Consider the following 20,000-nt stretch of genomic DNA (forward strand, 5'->3'; position numbering starts at 1 on the left):
AAAATTTCTCAGGGTCTAAATCTGGAAGTCCGTTGTGGTCGGTCTACGTAATTCCGGCTCGTTTCAGCAGACGATCGTGAGGAAGCCATAAGAGTTTCTGCGTGGGAGGCTATTGTTCTTGACCACTGAGCTAACATACGTCAAGTTGCTGATTCACTCCTTGAATATGATACTGGCTGACAATTTACGTAACAATGATAACTAATTTTTTTACACGTGCCGTGCCGAGCACCTACAATCAAACCATAGTTTATTCATGGAGATGGTTATGAAACTTGACAAGTCTTTTTATTTCATGTTTTTGTCTGTATTTTTAGCCTTGAACAAACACATCTTAATTCGAGAAGATGACCGTCAATCAAATCTTTCGATTAAATTATTCCCAATTAATTTGCGAACCCGTGCGAAGCGAAAACAAAAGATTGAGCACTGTCACAGTCAATGCAACATCAATAGACCTTTTTGCAGATACGGCGGTCATTTTGAATTCTATTGTTTCAAATAGCTATTATGGGATGCCCAGGGGGCAAATACATATTAATTTGCCCCCTGAGCATCACATAATGTCTTTCGAAACAATAGAAATCAAAATGCCGCCGTAACTGCAAAAAGGTCTATTGCAACAAAATTGTTATCGCTTTTGAAGATTTTAAGGTTTCATAACCAGTCCCTCGATTAACTATGATCGAAGCTACAACTCGAATGTTACCATTCAGAGATCCGCTGTTTGACCACTCCTGAAACAGCCCCATGCCTTAAATAATGCTAATCGTAGCCCTAATTACGACTTAAGACACTGTTTAGGCTTAAGGTTAGTCACTGTGATAGTTTTAGGTTTATCCAGTATTACTGTGACCTAGTGACTTGCTTTTCCTTTATTCCCCGTGCGGCACACTTATAAGTAATTCACTGCATGGAAGAGTGTACCACGCTTCCAGACTGATTGGTGTATCCTCCTTCATGGGAAACGGCAGCTTTAATGCACGAGTTCATTGCAATTAAAATCGTTTCACGTTTCCCTTCTTTTGGAGCAAACTTGTGTCTTCATAATAATCAAGATGGCAACCGAAGTAAGAGCGTTAGCAAAACGAGATTTGCACATTTGGAAATTGTCTCTACTTCAGTGCAGCCGATCCCGAGCGGCGCATAGAGCGGTGCAAAGAACACAATTTACTCCGATCCTCGTCCATGTCCAAAACCTGTGTGGAAACGCGGTCAGTTGACAAAGAAAAAGTGCATCAGGAAAGAGATTTGTTTCGGATGCTCAAGAAAAAACTGCAATGGCGGGATAACCTTCAATCCGCCATAACTCATGATTTTTTGGCAGTAAGCTTTCCTTGAAAAAAATATTAGCCCTAGCGACCATGCCAGTGGCCGGAAAGTTTACGATTGCCTTCAAGACGAGGGCTACTTCATCTCACAGTTAACCCTTTGATTACTATCTGGCAAAATACGTCCAGCTTTATCCACGGTCCCATCTACCCCTTGTGACGTCCTCGCTTTTAACGGTCAGGAACAGCTTTGTCCACTAACTTGTGCAGGGAGAAGAGATCTTTCAAACTATACCAGAATGAGCACAATTCAGTCAAGAAAACTGGAGAAACGGCCAAAAAAACCATGTAACACTGACCTGAAAATCTCCATGAAAAGCTTGCTCCATTACTCACCTACCTTTCTGAGCACCTAATTCTAAGGGTTAACCATCCCCGCGACTTCGTCGACCCAGATAAACGAGCCCACAGCAGGGTATTGAAAAGACATGATGGGAAGTGAAACGAAGTATGCCTCTTACAAGAACATCCATGGATCTCTACCAAAGTTATTATACACTTGGAAGCATCATTGAGAATATTGCTCACGGATGTCTACAAAGAGCCGGCGATAAATGCACCATCCGGATCCTGAAATGGCCGTGCCTTCTACAGGAAAGGAAGAAAACACACACTTTGCAGTTTCTCGGCGAATTCGCAAACAGAAAGAAAGAACATCTTCACGAAAAAAACAAGAGCAGGTAGCCATTAAATTTTTGATAACAGTACTTTTATTTGGTCTGTTTGTTATACAGTATATGAGAATCTGAACCCCATTTACAACGTTGCTTGAAACACAACTTCTTTCGCTTATTCTAAACTTAAAAAATGGCTAAAATTGCAGAAAAAGTGCCGAAATTGCAGGAAAAAATGTTCGATTTCCCGTATTTCAGGCGGAAGTTCCACGGGTTTTTTTAAAATCCATATGGAAAAAAGAACAAAGCGCCACAGTCCCAAAGGACGTCTATTGTTATCACTATTGTTTTCTTGAAACAAAGGAGCGTATGCATAATGAAGTAAGACCTGTCTGGAATTAAATCTTGCTTTTGTTTGCAACACTCCTCTTATTTACGTAACTTGAAACGACCGCCGGAAATACGTTTGCTTTCGCAGGCTATTTCGCGAAACTGTAGTATTCACTACTTGCACAAATCCCAAAATACACCTCTTTTACCCCCAAAAATCTGCCTAGGCAAATTGCAAACAATGGTTAGGCAAAAGTTTTGGGGGGTAATAGAGGTGTATTATGGGATTGTGCAAGTAGAGAATTAAAGTCACATGGTACAAACATTTTTCGCCAGTGAATGATAATCCTGAATCGCGTGATGTTCTGCAAGTCTGCTACTCAAGGACGAATGCTTTGTTTTTCTGGCATCGCTTCAGTTTCATTCACATAGGTAAGTTGTAAACCGTGGAAAATTCTGCCCTGAATTAAGAGCAAATGCCTGTAATTATCGAGCAACCGGTGGCCAGAGTCAAAATTTAAAATTCGTACATACTTTGCCCATTGATAAGACAAGCTACTCAACAAGTAACTATATTTCTCTTTCAACCGAGAGAAATTTAAATTTAAACCAAGTGTCGCGATTATTATCTTAGGCACGTGCTTCAGCCCGGTTTTGCCCAAAACTCAAGCTATAAAGTATTTGAGCATTGTGCTAAAACATATGTTACTAAGAAGTAGTTTGGGATGCACACGACGTCTCCGAAGTTGAATAAATTTTGCAAGTAATATGAGATACTGAAGAACTGTCGGTTTGTTGTTGCGCGACAAGTCACGAAAACTTGACGCTTCCAAGAGAATCTTAACACGCAATTTCACATGTTAAAAGATTTGTATTAGACAATTTATTACCTAAATGTGCTCTCCTGTTTTGATTAACCAGCTTTCATCTCATTTCCTGGTGTTCGTGTTCCCCTTAGCTGGCCAGCTTATAATCGCAATCACCAAACTCGCGACAACAAGCGGAAACATGTAAAAACTTCAGACTGAACTTAGCATTTCATCGAAAGTGAAGCAGTCTTCCTTTCCTTTATCTTACTTATACATCCTGTGCACTTGAAAAATCATAGGTTCTACAAATACCGTAGAATTCCGAAAGTAAAGCGGGAGAGTTACTTTCGGATTTAACAATTTCGGGTAGCCGTTACTTTCGGATAGTTAAAAAACGTTTGCAATTCGGTAGCCGTCTCACGCATAAAAGACATGCACATAACTTGCGATCAAAAGTTCTTCATATTTAGTTGCTCACATTAAATGCTGGCTACGCAACCAAACAAAAATAAGCTGTAACTATTTTAATAAGTTTCTAGCCTGACATGTATTTTTCGTTCGATGGATACTCGGAAATGCGTTCGTAATACGTATATCGTAATATGTTACGTAGTGTCCGTAATTTTTAAAGAAGGATTCAGTTCAGTCAAAAATAAACGAAGGATCCCAAAGATCTGCTTTGCTTAGTCCACTCAGGTTGTTCCATCCGCCTTACGCACCACGCATTATGCTTACTGAATAGTTCAGGAAAACTGAGACAATATTTGCCGTATACCTTACGGTAACGTATTAAAGTTTTTCCCACGTTCCAGTTGCTGTATTCCAGGAGACAATTGTTTGATATGTTGCTGTAGTTTTGTTAATCAATCGATCCTCAAGTACGGTGTTACATTAAAGACAATACAATGTAGATTTTATTGTTTTAAATGACATTATTGACGTAACCTGCGATCAGGCATACTTTTCTTTAGACAGGACTGTCTAAAGCAAAGTACACCTGATCGCAGGTTGTTATTGAAGGGGCCGCTACTTTCGAGGGGATCTTTACTTTCGGGATTTAACAGAAGCGTAAAAACTTAACGTTACTTTCGGGGAAGTGGGGGAGGGGCGCGTTACTTTCGGAATTCTACGGTACTGAAATTTTGACAGCTGCCAGTCACGATGTGAGCTTCTCTTCAAATATCTCAGTTGTTGCGTGACAAAACGAACTTATTCGCACCAGGAGGATGTAGGGTAAGACCTTCCCGAAAATGCAGCTGAAAGAATCCTCGAGAAGGAACTACAGCAGTTACAATGTTTTTTATGATACTTCTTCTAAAGATTTTCAATGACCTCATTAAAATCCGCGTGTTTGTCAAATCGTACATTATTGTTTCTATTTTTAATTCAGTGTTATACACCGCTAGACTGCAGAGTCTTCGATATCACAGTGCTGAGTATATTGTTAGTGTCATGGTTAGGCGCATATACGGCCATTTGCTATAAAGAACTGTAATCAGAAACGAAAAAGTTCTGATATATTATCGTTGCGGCGAAAACACGAGTCACAATGATCCCTGACATCCCGGCCTGACATGTGCATTTTTTCCCAAAGGTGATCAGCCTTTCGATGTACGGAATTTTTCTCTCAACTTCGATGTCCGTTATTGGGATGTCAAAGTGCTCGCGGATTTTCTGAAGCATTTGAATTGCAAAGTTCTAAAGCTTTGAATTTACAGGAAGTGCGCAGATGTCATAACATTCATAGCAGATTGGCAGATTGGAGTAAGGGCAACCTCTTATAGAATTTCACTCCGTGACTCGCAAAGGGCTTCCTCGTTTTTTACGTTCTTGCCTCGATTGTTCAAAAAGAAACTTGCTGGCTCGTCAGAAATTCAGAACTGGTAAAAAGGCGTTTTCCATTGCCGTCTCTGGCAGTCATCATTGACGTGGATACCGAGGCTGCGTCCGCTTTCTGGCCGGTTGTCTCTCCAATACGGAATTTACTAGACAAGTTATCTGTCTGCTTTTCTGTAAATGTTGTCCGTTTAACATGACTAGACTTAAGAGCCCAACACATTGGTAAACACGGGTGATTCGAGAGGTTTAAACGCTTTGTAACTTGCTGTATCTGTGGTATACCACCGGACTGCTCTTGTAGTCTATCTGCGTAGCCGAGCACTGCTTTGTCAAGAAGTGTTGCATGCTCCAAAGCACGTTCGTGTTTTCGAAGGTCCAGATGGTGCTGTAAGGAGGAAAATCTTTGATACTTCTTCACACATCCTTCCTCGGGACAGGAAAAAAAAGGAACAGGTGAGGTATCAGTCCCAGGCTCCTCCCCAGTATCTGAGCATTTCTGGGAATCGTCTGAGCGAGGTTGAAGCCTGAGGTTGAAGCCTCTCGTTCCTTTGAGCTTACTCTTTGATATTCGTGCAGCGATTTCACATTCCTATGCCCAGCTCGCTCCATAACAAGTTTTTCAGGTACCCCTTTTCTAAAGCTAAGGTACACGTGGTAGCCCTTAACGAATGATTAGGATAGTACCCTTCGAAATTTGCTTTCTTACACATATCAGCAACTACAGATTTCAAAGAATTTTTTCCTATTGGTGAACGAGTAAACCATATCTCATCACCTGCACTCCACTTCCGTTTCGGAGTTAAATAAAATACACTATTCTTGGTTTGCACCCACGTGACTCGGCGGCCATGTTAGTTGGTAACACAATACAATTTCTTTTCGCAGAATTTGCATAATAATAAAGTTTAGTTCCCAGCGGAGAGACAGGTTATTGTTCTAACCAACCAACATGGCGGCCGTGACGTCAGATGCAAACCAAGAATACCTCCCAATTTCATCATTTGGGTATTTACTTACATACTTCTTGTATAAACGAACTACGCATCTCTCTGGATTCACAATGTTCTCGTGATCCTCGACAACTTTTGCCTTGACTTTGCGATGATGCAATTCTCCAGCATAATTCTTTTTCCGCAAAATACGTGAACTTTAGTCTTGTTCTTTCGACTAAGTCTCCTTCAAAAACTTCCAATTGAGGAAAACGGAGCTCTCTGTGTTCTTCGCCTCTTCGAAGCGAAAAGTACTTGCCAAATAAATAAACTAAAGTGTTTGCCAACGTGCGAGGGTCATCTTCGCCCAACAGTCCCTTCGACCGCAGAATCTCTTCTTCGTCTCCTGATATTGGTTTTGCCTGTTTGACATTGACTCCCAATCCAGTGCGTGTTCGAGTTTTCATTCGCGAATCAATGGAATCTTGGAATACTTTATATCTCGGATTTCGGAAAATGTCCAACTCTGGCAAACCATTCTCTCCTAGAGCTCTTTGCAATCCAGCGCAAATCCAATAAAGCGTATTTGGTGGATACTCGGGACCGTCTTTCTTCTTTATATCATGGACAAACTTACTGAAACAAAAACAGAGTTCCCGGTCGCATAATGTATAATGAGTGTCATATTCGGGCACAACAGTAAAGTCATCCTCTTTTCTTTGTTCCAACAGTAGAGAATTTCGCTCTGGCGCCCATTCGTCCCATACTCTAGTATGCCAAGCCGTCGACTTTCGTGTATTTTGTGGAATTCGTATCTCTATTCCTTTCCTCAACCTCTCCCTTTGTCACTATTTCAATACCACGTCGCGATACTCCAACCTTCTTGCTGGTCTCTCCCACTTCATTACTGGCCACACTCCGCGTTACTTCTTCGAATAATTCTGTCACTGTTTCCTTTACATCTAAACCATCAAAATGATCTGTTGGCACATCCAATGCAACAATCTTTCATCTTCGGAAGACGACTGAGTAGTCACCAGAAAAACTGCTTTGAGTGATGAAATTATCATCACTGGAGTCCGATTCACTCATACTTCGACATCAGCTGAACTTGATCAAGCCGGTAATCCACAGTGCAAATTTCAACACGAGGCAAACTACACTTAAATATTCAACTCAGACCATGACAATTTTGTTTTCGCAATTTTTCACGCACATGGATGTAATTTAAGTCTCTCGAGACTACATATATTTGTTTCTTTACAAATCTTCATCCAGCTGTTTGCCGACATCTCAAACAACAATGCATTTTCTAGAAAACCTCACCAATTTGTAAAATAAGCATTTTATAGACCTTTCACACGGGGATATCAGATTTATTCACCTCTGGTTCCGCCCTCGAGCTCCTCGGGCGGAGCCAGAAGTGAAAAAATCGGAGGAAATAGAAGAAAATGATAAATAAAATCAAAATAAACACAGTAAACTACCTGTCTTTTTTACAGAGTTATAATTCCAAGTAAAACCCCGTTAATTTAGCAGTGATGGTTGAAAAGAGTAGTTCTGTCTTTTAGAAGTCTGTCTCGATAGACTTGGGAGAGATGAGATCAAGAGCAATGCGAAAATTCCCGTGGAGAGTGGGTACTAGCGCGCGACAAATGAACGCGAATAACCATATGGAGCCACCTTAAGGTGCCTCAAACCAATTTCAACACTTTGAAAGAGTCACTCTTTAGAAAGGTGACGCTACAACACTGTATCACGTGACAGCAATCTTAAACATCGATTATTTCCAAACAAGATGCGATCATTGTTGTTACTGAAGAAACAACCGTTCCTGGACTCATTCATCGCCTACCACGTTTTATAATGAGCTTCTACGCTTTTTCGTCTGGCCGAAAATGGAGTCAAATTATTCTTACTATATTGATTATTGGATTGGTTGATTATTTATAAATAATTATTGTAATTATTTATCAACGCTTATTATCGATTATTTTTTTAACAGATACCGATTAATTTGTGTTGTTTAAGAATAGATATCAATACTTTTTTCCTGTTTGTAGATAGTCCTTGGGACCTCAGTACTGCTTGCAGGTGTGGATTCTTCCTTTCAGCCTCTTCGTGGACACCCTGCCAGCAAAGCCTTTTTTAACTCAACGAAAAAGAAAGGACTCTTCAGAAATCGTGTCAAGTCTTGATTGAATATGCGCAAGCCGTTGCTTGGAGACAGTTTCAAACCCAGGCCAAGTCTCGATCACACTCCTAGACGCCATATTGATTTTCGTACTGAAGGCTCACTTTTGACCTTCACCTTGTCAAAAGTTTGATGCGCGCGCTGTTTAAACCGGTTTGACCGGAGTGACTAGCCCAGAAACTTGGGCTGCAGCGGCTTAAAAGACTTGACACTCTGATGAGTTTTGGAGAGGCTCTGCTCGCAGAGTGCTCAATGGAGAGAGCTGTTTTCACGTGGGTATTACATTATGTGCAATCTCAGTATGCCAACTAAAAAATGTCTTGAGCTTTTTTAGCCTCCAGTCCACTTCTGTCCATCAGTTATGTATTGTTTCCAGTTTTAATAAGTATATAGTGTCCCCCACAGTGTTCATTTCGGAAAGCGCGCAGGTTCTAAATCATGAGAGAGATCGTCATTCTACTTGGAGCCCTTTCAATTCACAGCGTGCATCTTTGCCCCAGTAAGGAAATTCAGTTAATGATTTTTTGGCGGACATGTTTATATATTTTCTAAATTGGCTTGTACTTGATTTTCATGTTACAAGCCCTATCGAGTTTCTTTAGCTTTTACGGCGCTAGCCTTATCAGTTCATCAATGTTTGCAATTTCACGCAATGCTCTTAGTCGCTTCATGTTACAGGAACTAACAATTTCATTAGGGCTTGATTAACTTGTGCTTCAGTTAAATGATTTGAAATGAATGGTGTCAGAGGTTTGAATTTGCATTATATCAGAGCGCTTTGCAATGAGATTGCCTTTGAGCCTTTGAACAGGAATAAAGGGACAAAAGTTTGCGGGGAAAAAACTGATGACATGAAATAGCTCTCTCAGTGTCTCAATTACGAAGGCCGCTTTCAGTTAAAGATAGAACGTCTGGCACGATATCTCCTCATTCCACTTTTTGTGCTCTGTAGGTTCCTAAATGAAGATTACTGCAGTGTTTCACCTCTGGGTAGCTCCTCTGTGCTACTTATGTTGCTGGTTATTTGCATCCGGCAATGGTATGATTTTTCTCTTTTTGAAGCTTTTTACTGAACAATGAGGAGAGTGACGATAGTTTTATAATATAGTGGGTCTGTGCGACTGACCATGAGTTGCTTGTTAACTAGGTAATTAGGGAGCTTACTAAACGACGACGCTACAAAACAATAGGTTTAGTGAGCAAAAACAATGGCTCTGCACGCTCTGCACGTGCGTTTTACATTTTGGTACATTTCTTTGCCGTCATCTCCTAAATGACGACGTGAAATGACCAAATTCAAGGTTCTGTGGAGAACGTTAGCACATGACGATGAGTTTTCAGTTCTCTCTCTATGCTACCAACCCAATCATACCAGTTTAATTCCTCGACAGTTACTACACATTTTTAACGCGAAACGACATGAAATAGTTTCGTAGTGATATAAATAACGCGAACTCGTATTTTTAAATGAAGTCCTCGTAGCCGTCGTCGTCCTCGTTTCGTAAGCTCCCTAATAGGACGACGACGACGGTTCTGCACGTGCGTTTTGCATTCTGGTCCATTTCTTTGCTGTCCTAGTCCTGAAAACGACGTGAATTAACCAAAGTTGAGGTTGTATAGAGAGGACGTGAGAACATGAGGAAACATTCTTGATTTTTTCCCAAACAACCACACTGTTCGTGCTAGTTTTATTGCTGCTATGTTGATTAACACACTTTCCATTCCGAACGACTTGGGGTTATACCGAACTTATTACAATAAGGGGAAATAATATTTTTTGGCGACATTCTCGTTGGCGTCGTCGTCGGTCTTGCTTAAGAAAGCTCGAAAGGGTTTTCAGCTGAGCGCGCGCACGTAAGCCACGCACGCACTTCAAAAAGCTGCTCGCGTCAGCTCACGATTCAAAGTGGGTCACCACAAATAAAAAAGAAAAATATAAAAAGACAATATATTTTGATTTTAAGGCTTAAAGAAATGCCTCATGTCGTTGCCACGGTAACGTTATTTTGGAGGAAAATGAGATGTGAGCAATCTATGATGGGTACTTAATACCCTGGCCAAATTTTGTCTTGATATGATTACCCTAACTGTATCTAAAAACAGAATATGTTTATTTGTTTGAAAAAAGGAGAAACTATTTCGAGCCTCCTTAAGCTCCCAAATAAGGAGTTTAAGCAAGGTCCACGACTATGGCTACGAGAACGTTGTTGCAAAATAGTGTTTCCCATTGTTGTACTAGTTTCGAGATTATTCCAGGACTCTCATTCGGCGTGCGTATCAAAATTCTGGAATAAAACTAATATAAACAAAAGTGGACGAGAACGACAAAGAAATGAACCAAACGATAAAACGCACCTTGATCACTAGACCTACAATTGTTTTTGCGGTGTTCTAACTCTCTACAAAGTTAAAAATTCTCTGAAGCGAATTCATAACCACCTTAAAATTCTTCAGTTGTCACGGTGGCACTGTGTTGTGTTCTTGGGCAAGACACTTTACTCTCACGCTGCCTCTCTCCACCCTGGTGTATAAATGGGTACTGGCGAATTTATTAGGGAGCTTACGAAACGAGGACGACGACGGCTACGAAATGTAGGGTGTTTTTAGATGGCTGTTTTGTTGCCTTAGTAACCTATTACGTCACATAGTTTAATGCATCTTGTTAAGAAATTATTGGTGTTTGACGCGGTACCATATCGTTGCTGTTGTTTTTAAGCAGTCAGGTAGATTCAATCCTTCTAAATAGTACACTTTGGTGAAAGTATTGAAACTGGTTTGAGCCTCCTTTAGCAGTTGTAGGGAAGTCTAAAAATATTAAGGTTCTTTGAAAAGCATTTACATGTTAAGGTTCTGTCTTAATATTAAAATCAATGATTCTCGTTTTATTAAATATCTCCTTTACTGACAGCATTTCTCGAGGTTGGAGTTTCAAGTTACCTTCAGGAAAATGTTTTTCACCCGCCTGATACTGGAATGACTTTGGTCCAAGCGTGGAGTGTTTCTGCTCGCAAAGGTTTTTTTCTGGCTGATGGTGTAGTAGATAATGCTTTCCATGACATCTTCAAAATTCCCGAACCTGGGATTTACTTTGTCGCTCTAAATTTGATGATCACGAATGCAAGTGATGGTTTTTTAAAAGCCTCTTTGGTGATCAATGATGATGTTGAAGCGACAAATGGAATCGAAGGTCGGTTCGGCAATACGAATTTCGATGGAACGTTAAGTCTTTCCGGCTTTCTGCGTCTTTATCGAAGTGATTTCTTAGCTTTGTACCTCCATGGCTCCAGAGGAACATTGTTGCGGGACAGCACTTTTTCGGTTATCCACATGTCACGCATAGGTTCTGTGCCTGGCTTTCACGCTCTATTATCGCGTGACGAGGTTATCCCAATCCAAGTAAAGAATCGCATTGAAAACTGGAGAACAAGTGGCACCAAGGGGTTATTCAGAACACACAGTGGAACATCGCCTTCAGTTGGGCTGTTTTGTGCACTCCTTGAAGGGATTCACAAGTTTACATCAAACATTAACATCCAATGCAATGACACATTCGCGCGCTTTGTAGTTTCTATTGTGTTGAATTCTAATGTTACGCTACTTCAAAGATTCTCACAAGAAGGACAGAAATATACCATGAGCATGCATGGAATGTTTTATTTGTATCGCGGGGATTGTGTCGCACTACAGGTTGAGTTGACAAGTTCTGCGGATCTTACTCTCAAATCCGGAAGCAGTTTCTCGGGTCTATTTCTTGGAATAAAAAGTGACATCGATCCGCAGTTTTCAGTCAGTTTACCCACGAGTTATGTAACAAAATCGGATGTATGGAACAAAATGGAGAATTGGACTGTTAGTAGCTTTAGGCGAAATTTTATATCAGAAAATACGAATTTAGAGTCCAGTGATGGCAAGTTTACCTCTAGCACTGATGGATTGTACTTAGTTAATGTTTTCGTGAATGTAAATGCGACTCCCTCATTACATAAGAACTCAGTTCGCCTACTTGTCGCTGTCGGGGATGATGCTCCCTCTGGCAGCAACGGACTTTTGATTGCTAAGAGAATTTCAACGGGAAAAGATTCATTAAGCATTAGCGGCGTCATCGAGCTTGACAAAGGAGAGAGTGTCACTGTCTATCTCCATTGCTTTAATCATAACGGGTTAATAATTGATGGGCTATTTGGTGTCGTTTTGGTTTCATACGATTGGCCTGGTGTTGGAGCCACGTTGAAAGGTAACATGCCTCTCAATTACCAAGGACTGACGAAGCTCACACACTGGAAAGCGAATGACTTCCCGGGTTCGTTTGCATTCGATCATGCCTTCTTTCCAACCGAGGGAGTTTATCGAACACATGTAGATGGTACTTTCTTTTTGTCCTGCAATGCGATTTTCAAAGGTCAAGGAAAAGGAAATTTGTCTGTAATAATAGCCATCGACAATAATATTGATACTGGGGAAAGACTGTTGTCACTGAACGGAAATCCCGAGCGAAACGTCACACTTAATGTTGCGGGGTCCATGAAATTGCGACAGAACCAAAATGTGTCTGTCTTTGTCTCTAGCACGGAACCATCGTCATGGATTATTTCCATGGAAACAACTTTCTTTGTGGCATTGGTTGGATCAGAGTCGCTTTATGTTCCCGGGTTTTTCGCAGGTGAGATATGTAAAATGTTATTCGATTATTCTTCCCTTTGTGGTCATTTCTCTACCTGAACAAACCAAGAGGCTACAAGAAGCCTACACTTTGCCCGACGTTTGTTCAGCCGACTTGCTTGTTGCGTCCACGGATTTATGCACAGGCATCCCAAGCTCAGTGTGAGGGAAAGCCAACAAAAAAATTGACAGTTTTTTGGTAAAATTATCTTCTCAGGTCTTTTGTCGGGATTCCCATACAAATCCTTATTTTTTTTGTTGGCTTTCCCTCACACTGAGCTTGGGGTCCCTGTGATTTATGTCCTCACCACGGGTCATGTATAGTATTGCAAACATGTTTTTTCTTTTCTGTGTCAATGAAAATATATGACTTCAAGATAATGCTCTGAGACAAAAGAGCAATGTGCACCGGAGTGGACTTTGTGGTAGAGGGGTTTTCAATTGAGTGTCGAAAGTAATTACCGAATTGCTTTGGTTTTGCTTTCCTTCACTCAGTGATTGGTTGAAAGTTCTCGCGGCACTTTTTCAACCAATCAGAAGCGAAACCGAAGCCAATCGTGGCTCGCGCGTGCACATTTTCCCGCGCTTTGTGTCGGCTACGGGTAATTACTTCAAGTTTTGATTGGTTTACTGGACTGTCTCCTTCATTTTGGATTGGCCAAAGTAATTACTTTGCTTTTGGTTTTACGAAACTCGATTGAAACCTGCTCTATCTATATCTTGATCAGTGTTATCGTTGTTTTGCGGTTTACTTCGTGCTTTAAGTTCAGTTTGCCGTTGTTACCCGTATTTCATATGCAGTTCAAATCCGAGCTGAGTGTAAAACGTTGAAATCCGAGGGTTATACGTGCGTTGCTTTAACTTGCCCTTATACCTTTTCCCAAAAGTACGAAACACAATTCTGTGGATCTACTTGTCTTTGGCTTTTAAATGCACAAAACTTTAAGATTACTGTGAGACGATTTATCGTCAGTAAAATAATGGAAGATTAACTGAGGCCAGTTCCATTTTATTTTAACGTTATTAACAGTTCGGCATCTATCGACAGTTACCCAATGAGGTTATACCTTTGCCTAGAGTAAGTTGGGTTGCATTACCCAAACAATTGAAGTTCTGTATTTCACCATTTTTTTTAACGTTTTGTTATCTAGTGAAAGATGATGAAGGCCGTCCTGGTTCCTCCAATGGAGAAATTGGCGGGTGGAGAACCGTCGCACCCCAATTTCAATCTCCATTCGAAAACAACGCCCAGTGGAACCCAATTTCCGGAAGGTTTAAGGCTAAAGTAGACGGACTTTACCTCATCACCGCAAACATCTTAATCCGACATTCCGCTCCATCTAAGATTACAATGAACGCTTTGCTTGATGGGCAGATAAATAAGAGGGTGTTAACGACTTTTCAACCTTTAAAGGGCACAGGTGCAAATTTCGTTGAAACTCTGACCATTGCAGGAATTGCACGGCTCATTACAGAGGAGAGGCTTTCGATTTTCATAACAGCAGATTCTCAAGGATCTTTATTGAAAGTGTTGCCAAACAGTAGCTTTTCCGTTGTGTTAATTTCTCGTTTGAACAGTGATTATGCCGCTGGAGTTGTGGCTCATACTACAACCAGAACTTTCAATGGCCCCGTTTATCACTGGAATACTACCGTCACTAAAAACCTTTTTAAAACCCAATTTGATCCTGTTGTTATAATGAACAGCGGTTTGTATTTTTTGCAGAGCGTTATAGTTGTAGAAACAAACGTCTATGAGACCATTGACAGCAAAGTCGTTGTCCATTCTAGAAACTCTGACTCGAGTAATTCTTTCCCAGCTTCTTTGATTAGTGCAAGTTCAGGTGTCCCTATGGTTTTAAGTGCATTTGGGGTACTATACTTACGGAAAGGACAGAAAGTTTCTCTCCGTACAGGATCAAATAAGCCGTTTGTTAATGCAGCAGGTTCGTGGTTTTCTATGGCGAGGTTTCTAGCTCCTGCTAGTCAGCCTGGCCTCTTTCAGACAATCAAGGACGTTCAGAATAATTCTTTCCATCGTAACCAGCCAATTATCAAGTATGCCTCCACGGCTGGGGATCAACTTGCATACATACAAGGGAACGTTTTTAATCCAAAGGCATCTTTACAGTGCTGTAAGGGGGAGTTTAAAACGACCTCTACTGGCACTTATCTTGTATCTTTAATATTTACCATCAGCGGAAAGGTACCGGGAAACGTCACTGCCTGCATTGGACTACGAAAATGTGCTGAATGTTATGTTCAGGTTTCTTTTGCCCTAAGCCATCACAACAAGACTTACGGACTTTTAGCGCTTGTTGCCTTTGCGATGCATGATCTTATTTCTGTGTGCTTCAATTCCCAAGTTATTTCTGCACCAGTGACAAACGCTAAACTCTCCATGCAGTATTTGAGTGAACTGAATAAAAGCGTTCAATTTAATCATCGATCGGTCTCTTTTAGTTCGAGTGGATGGCACGAACTGAGTGAATGGAAAACAAGCGGTGGCAGATTGCAGTCACGGGCTTATGTGGCTCTTGGGGGACTTTACATCCTTTGCACTAACTTGGAAATGAAGATTGCCACAGCAGGGATTGTTGGAGTCAAGTTAAAAGCAAAAGCTTTGTCAAGTGAAGAGTTTATATCAACGTCATCAACCGTTAAAGCAGATTCAACTGAATCAATTAGTATTTCTGTTCTCGCTCACCTTAATGCGTCTGAAGTGATTGCTATTTCTCTGTACACAAACTCAAGTTCATTGGCTACTGGTGACAACTCGACATTCTTTGCTGCATTGTTAACAACGGGGAACCATCATGTTTGTTTGGTGCTTCGATCCTATAAGACTGTGTACAGTGCTGGAAAATGGTGGCAAAGTATCCAGCAATGGAAAGCCATTAGAGACCAAAAATGCCTGTCGCCCATCTCAGATGCTAACAAAGGAAGATTTGTGGCTAACCAAGCTGGGGTGTATTTCGTTACTGCTGTTGTGATGGTGAAGACGACGAGTGCATTCCACAGTAGCAGGTAAATGAGCCAACTTGCTGATGCAAACAAACACCGGTAAATGGAAAGATGAGTGCGCAAAATGCCTAGCGGCAAAGTGGACTCTCAGTTTTATTTTACGCAATGTGTGACGAGTCTATCAAAATAATAACGGTGATAATAACAACTAGACGAATAACTTTGATGATGATGATGATGTTGATATTTAGTTTTTATTAACCGAGAGGGAGGCCCGTCTGGGAGATTCTCGACCAAGGTTGTCAGTACAGATCGAATGTTGTGAGAACAGTAGTCGCGCCCAAGATCAAGATTCGCTCACTGAACAGATCGAGATTAATAAGTAGTTTGTGAAATGGCTTAATGAAAAATCAATTAACGTTTTGAGAACAAATGTTGAAACAAGAACGGTCAAGCCTTCTTCACCTGCTTCTTCTTCTTCTTCTATTATTATTATTATTATTATTATTATTATTATTATTATTACTATTCATAATAATTTTAATAGGTTTAAGCGTAAACATAAGGTCACTTGCAATTCGATAGGTTTGCATGAATGATCCTAACAAAGATATTGTTATCTACTTTCTCAAATCCCATAATGCACCTCTTTTATCCCTCCTTCCACCCCCCCCACCCCCCCTTCCAAAAAAAAATACTTAGGCATTGTTTTCGATTCCCTTGGGACATCTTCATTTGTCAGGAGATATTGCAAACAATGATTATGGAAAATTTTGTGGGGGTGTATTATGGGATTTGAGAAAGAAGAGAATGATACGTTTTGCCCTCCACTTATAGAATGGTTGAACTTCTACTATCAGTCAATGGGGATACGACAAACGGAACTGGTTTACAAGCCACGAAACAAGTTCGTAGTGGTTCTTACGCCGTCCTTAGCTTCTCTTCTACCGTCTACCTTGAGCCGTGGCAAACGTTATACCTGATGATCAGAGCCACTGGCGCTGGTTCATTTGAAGTTCTTGAGGGAAGCACGTTTGGTGTTGCTCTAATAGGTAAAACATTAAATTACTTCTGTTCACTCGTGAAAAAAAGCCTCGTAGTAGGGATACAAAAAGCAACCATGTAACGGTCGTGTAGCAAGAATACATTGACTCCAAGAAAGTTTAGTTAGGATTTCTGAAGACCTAGGCTTTTTTTCAAGACTATTGTAATCCCCATTTCATTTAAAGAATTTCCATGTATTGGTAATTTTTATGTTATGGTAAAAAGTATTTTCTCTCTTGGCTTGACTACGCGGACGAAGATAAGTTTTAGAGTTGCCTCGATCTCTATGTCATCTTCTGCAGGTCCGCACGTTGCTGACGAGTCCAATCCGGGACAGACAGACAGACTCGGCCATAGTGGTTGCAGGTCAACTCATCGACGTTTCCGGGCTGGGTGTCTCCTCTGGTGATACTGGGAGGCTACTCATTCACTAGAACAACAATCTGAAGATAAAAAATTATTTTTATTCAAAAACTTTCATATGGGTAGTTATAACTGTGAAACTATCTTCAGGGAGTGAAACAGCATGTTTGACTTTATTTATACAGAGGAAACAAAGTACTACAAAACGGTAGCAAGGAATATAACTCAGTTCGACAGTGGCCCTCGGCACATACGTCATCCCCCACCTTCCGTGAGTCTTGGTGCTGATCTAGGGCTTGGTGTTTCTTGGATTTGTGAGGCAGTCGCTGACGGTCCTTTGACGTATAAATGGTTAAAGAATCAAAAGGTAACAATAAATTACTTTACCAAATATTCCTAAATTCGAACTCAGGTGTTGTGGCAAACACGTTCACTGGCAGTTTACAAATAAGCTGTTCAACTAGTCAAACATATTTATCCAATCTCTATGAAAAAGCAGCGGTTTTTATTCTTCAGACGCATGCATGACGAAAATTGATTTAACTTGGAGATGGCCTAGCACTCCAATTCGTTCCTTGGGCTTTAAAAAGGAGTGTAGGTTCCTAGGTTTCCTAGAAACGGTGAGTGATCCAAGTAATCTCTTGACCAATGCACGGTGATCATTTCAGTTACCATATCAACCCAGTTGATAAACCCATTTCTGTTTTAACAGATTAGCATCTGGCGCTATTGTTCCAATTAAAGATTTTTAAAAAACACATCGCGCTCTGACAACTGTTGTCGCCATCGCTTTCTCTGTGTTCTTGGTCTAATTGCCAATGAGAATTTTTGCTTCATTATTTTGTTTTTGATAGTCCATTACATCATCTCAAGTTCTGTCTTTGTCAAATGTCCAAGAGGCCGATTCTGGTCGATATGTCTGTGAGGCGGAATATGACGGCATAAGAGTCTTCTCTCGCGCCGCTGAACTGGATGTTTTTGGTAAGTATCATTGTTAGTTCTGGTTCTCATTGACTCATCGGTCACTTAGCAGTGTTACAGTTTTTCAAAAGATACTTGCATAGCGACCATCTTGGACGTCCGTCATTCAACATGCTAATTGATAATCAGCACAAAATTGCTCAGTTTAGGGCTCTTTAGAGATCAGGGTTAATCTTACTGTGGCCTAAGTATACTTGAGGACGAAAGTTGGACAGATGCTGTCACTTAGTGATATTGCTATTTTCATATATATATTTCTAAATTTATTTTGAATTGTAGAAGGATGGTGGGACAGTTTGCCACGTATATCATAGAGAATGTGAATGTCACGATCCTTTATTTCTGAACATATCTAGTTGTCGTGGGCAACATCTTGCCCAGTTGGATAAATCTTTAGCCCTCGCTATTCCTCTGACAAACCATTCGGCATTTTGATGGAACTACACGCTTGGTTACCAATCCTGTCGAGGGAATGGGCAAAACTCACTCGCGGCAACCGGAAGCTGATTTTTTAGTTAACAAACAACCATGTCCTCCAGCTAATCTAACCATCTTTGCCCATTTGTCAGTTTTACTATTGTTTTTAATTTTTAAACCTTAGGGAGTACAATTAGGTGGCTCCTGTTCAGTGATCTGTATGTGATAAGCCATGCGCGCACCCTCAGTAATTTCAGGGTGCAGTAGTTTCCTAGAGAGAAAGATATCTCTCTTTACATGTTGCAACGTGATTCGACTTAGTCACATGACTTAGGTCTGACTCTTGTGCGAGACATCCGCGTTCTGGTAGGAAACCTCATCAATTCAGTGGTAACTTGGCGGTCTCTGAACAATGCGAAAGATTCAAAAACATTTCCCTACTTTTTTTTAGCTTAAAATGAGAAACGAACGCTTTACTCTTAAAGCGTAACAAGAACTTGTCCCCAGATTTTTTGGTGAAGTCTCCATCACCAACCGTTTCCCATTGCTGAACACCTCTATGAAGTTAATCCAGTTTTGTTCTATAACTTGACAATTGGAAGACCAATTTGATTGAATGTTGGTTTACGTCAACACCTCCACTGAACGACCTTGCCACTGTACCTTCTTCTAACGCGAGTTTGCGCGCTCTGTTTTCGTAGATACCACCCCAACGTTTTTGAGTGAGGAAGTGACATCTCCTGAGGGCAGAAATATATCCCTTCAGCTGACATTCAGGGCCTATGACAAGCAGCAAACACGTGCGAACGTCTCTATCTTGATTACCGAGGGTTAGTAGTTAAAGAAAGCAGGTACTAATTGCTTAAATCAGCCACATCGTGTTGTTGGACATGTAAATTATTTGCAACAAAACTGATAAAATAGGTACACTGATACGACTCAAAAGGCAAACTTGTCTACCTCCTTCAAGATCAACAGATCAAGGCCATGTTTAGGTATGTGTAGTAACAAAGATCAGCTGCAGCAACATTCTCACAAGAACCAGCGCTATCATCATTTTCAATGAAATTCAGTACAAATTCCCCTGTATCTTAGGAACAAAGAGGTTTTCAGTCATCAAACTCCACAATCATGTTAATTGCTTTTTGTTTTCTTCAAAACATGTTAAAAGAGCAGATTATCAAAACAAGCGGATTGCAATTTTCGTAAATAGTTTTTAGGGTCCGAAAAGGTTAAGTTTGGGCCTTTCGAGAAACGGGTCCCAGGTTTCTTACTATAATAGCATTGTCACGGTCATCATCAGCCGTCATCAACATCCTCTCCTCATTGATCATTCTCTCGCTGGTTCATCATTATTAACATACACTAACATAATTTTCATCATCACTGAGCAATCATTGTCAACGTTCTGTTTGATTTAGTGGCTTGTTAGAGGACATGCAAAAGCCTTCATTGAAAGTCGTGGTCCCATTTGCCTAATTATGCATTTATCGATAACATTTGTTTACTGCAGGAAACACGAAGGG

General features: G+C 40.7%; 1 protein-coding gene across 2 annotated transcripts in view; it reads left to right on the forward strand.

Moving 5' to 3' along the window:
• The first annotated feature begins 2,456 nt into the window (after nucleotides 1-2,456).
• The window catches only part of LOC138027198 (uncharacterized), a 39,972-nt gene continuing 22,428 nt past the window's right edge, over nucleotides 2,457-20,000 (forward strand). Inside the window, exons 1-10 of one of the 2 annotated variants that reach the window (XM_068874740.1) lie at nucleotides 2,457-2,707; nucleotides 7,916-7,946; nucleotides 8,999-9,085; nucleotides 10,955-12,706; nucleotides 13,857-15,732; nucleotides 16,507-16,721; nucleotides 17,262-17,443; nucleotides 17,931-18,057; nucleotides 19,176-19,304; nucleotides 19,988-20,000. The exon at nucleotides 19,988-20,000 is cut by the window's right edge and continues 195 nt beyond it. In XM_068874740.1, the coding sequence (XP_068730841.1) occupies nucleotides 9,007-9,085; nucleotides 10,955-12,706; nucleotides 13,857-15,732; nucleotides 16,507-16,721; nucleotides 17,262-17,443; nucleotides 17,931-18,057; nucleotides 19,176-19,304; nucleotides 19,988-20,000 (4,373 nt within the window). In that variant the 5' untranslated portion in view covers nucleotides 2,457-2,707; nucleotides 7,916-7,946; nucleotides 8,999-9,006. The remainder of the gene's footprint in view (nucleotides 2,708-7,915; nucleotides 7,947-8,998; nucleotides 9,086-10,954; nucleotides 12,707-13,856; nucleotides 15,733-16,506; nucleotides 16,722-17,261; nucleotides 17,444-17,930; nucleotides 18,058-19,175; nucleotides 19,305-19,987) is intronic. The other variant, XM_068874739.1, reaches the window with a different exon arrangement.

This window comes from Montipora capricornis, chromosome 12 (assembly GCF_036669925.1).
Source record: "Montipora capricornis isolate CH-2021 chromosome 12, ASM3666992v2, whole genome shotgun sequence".
NCBI lineage: Eukaryota > Metazoa > Cnidaria > Anthozoa > Scleractinia > Acroporidae > Montipora > Montipora capricornis.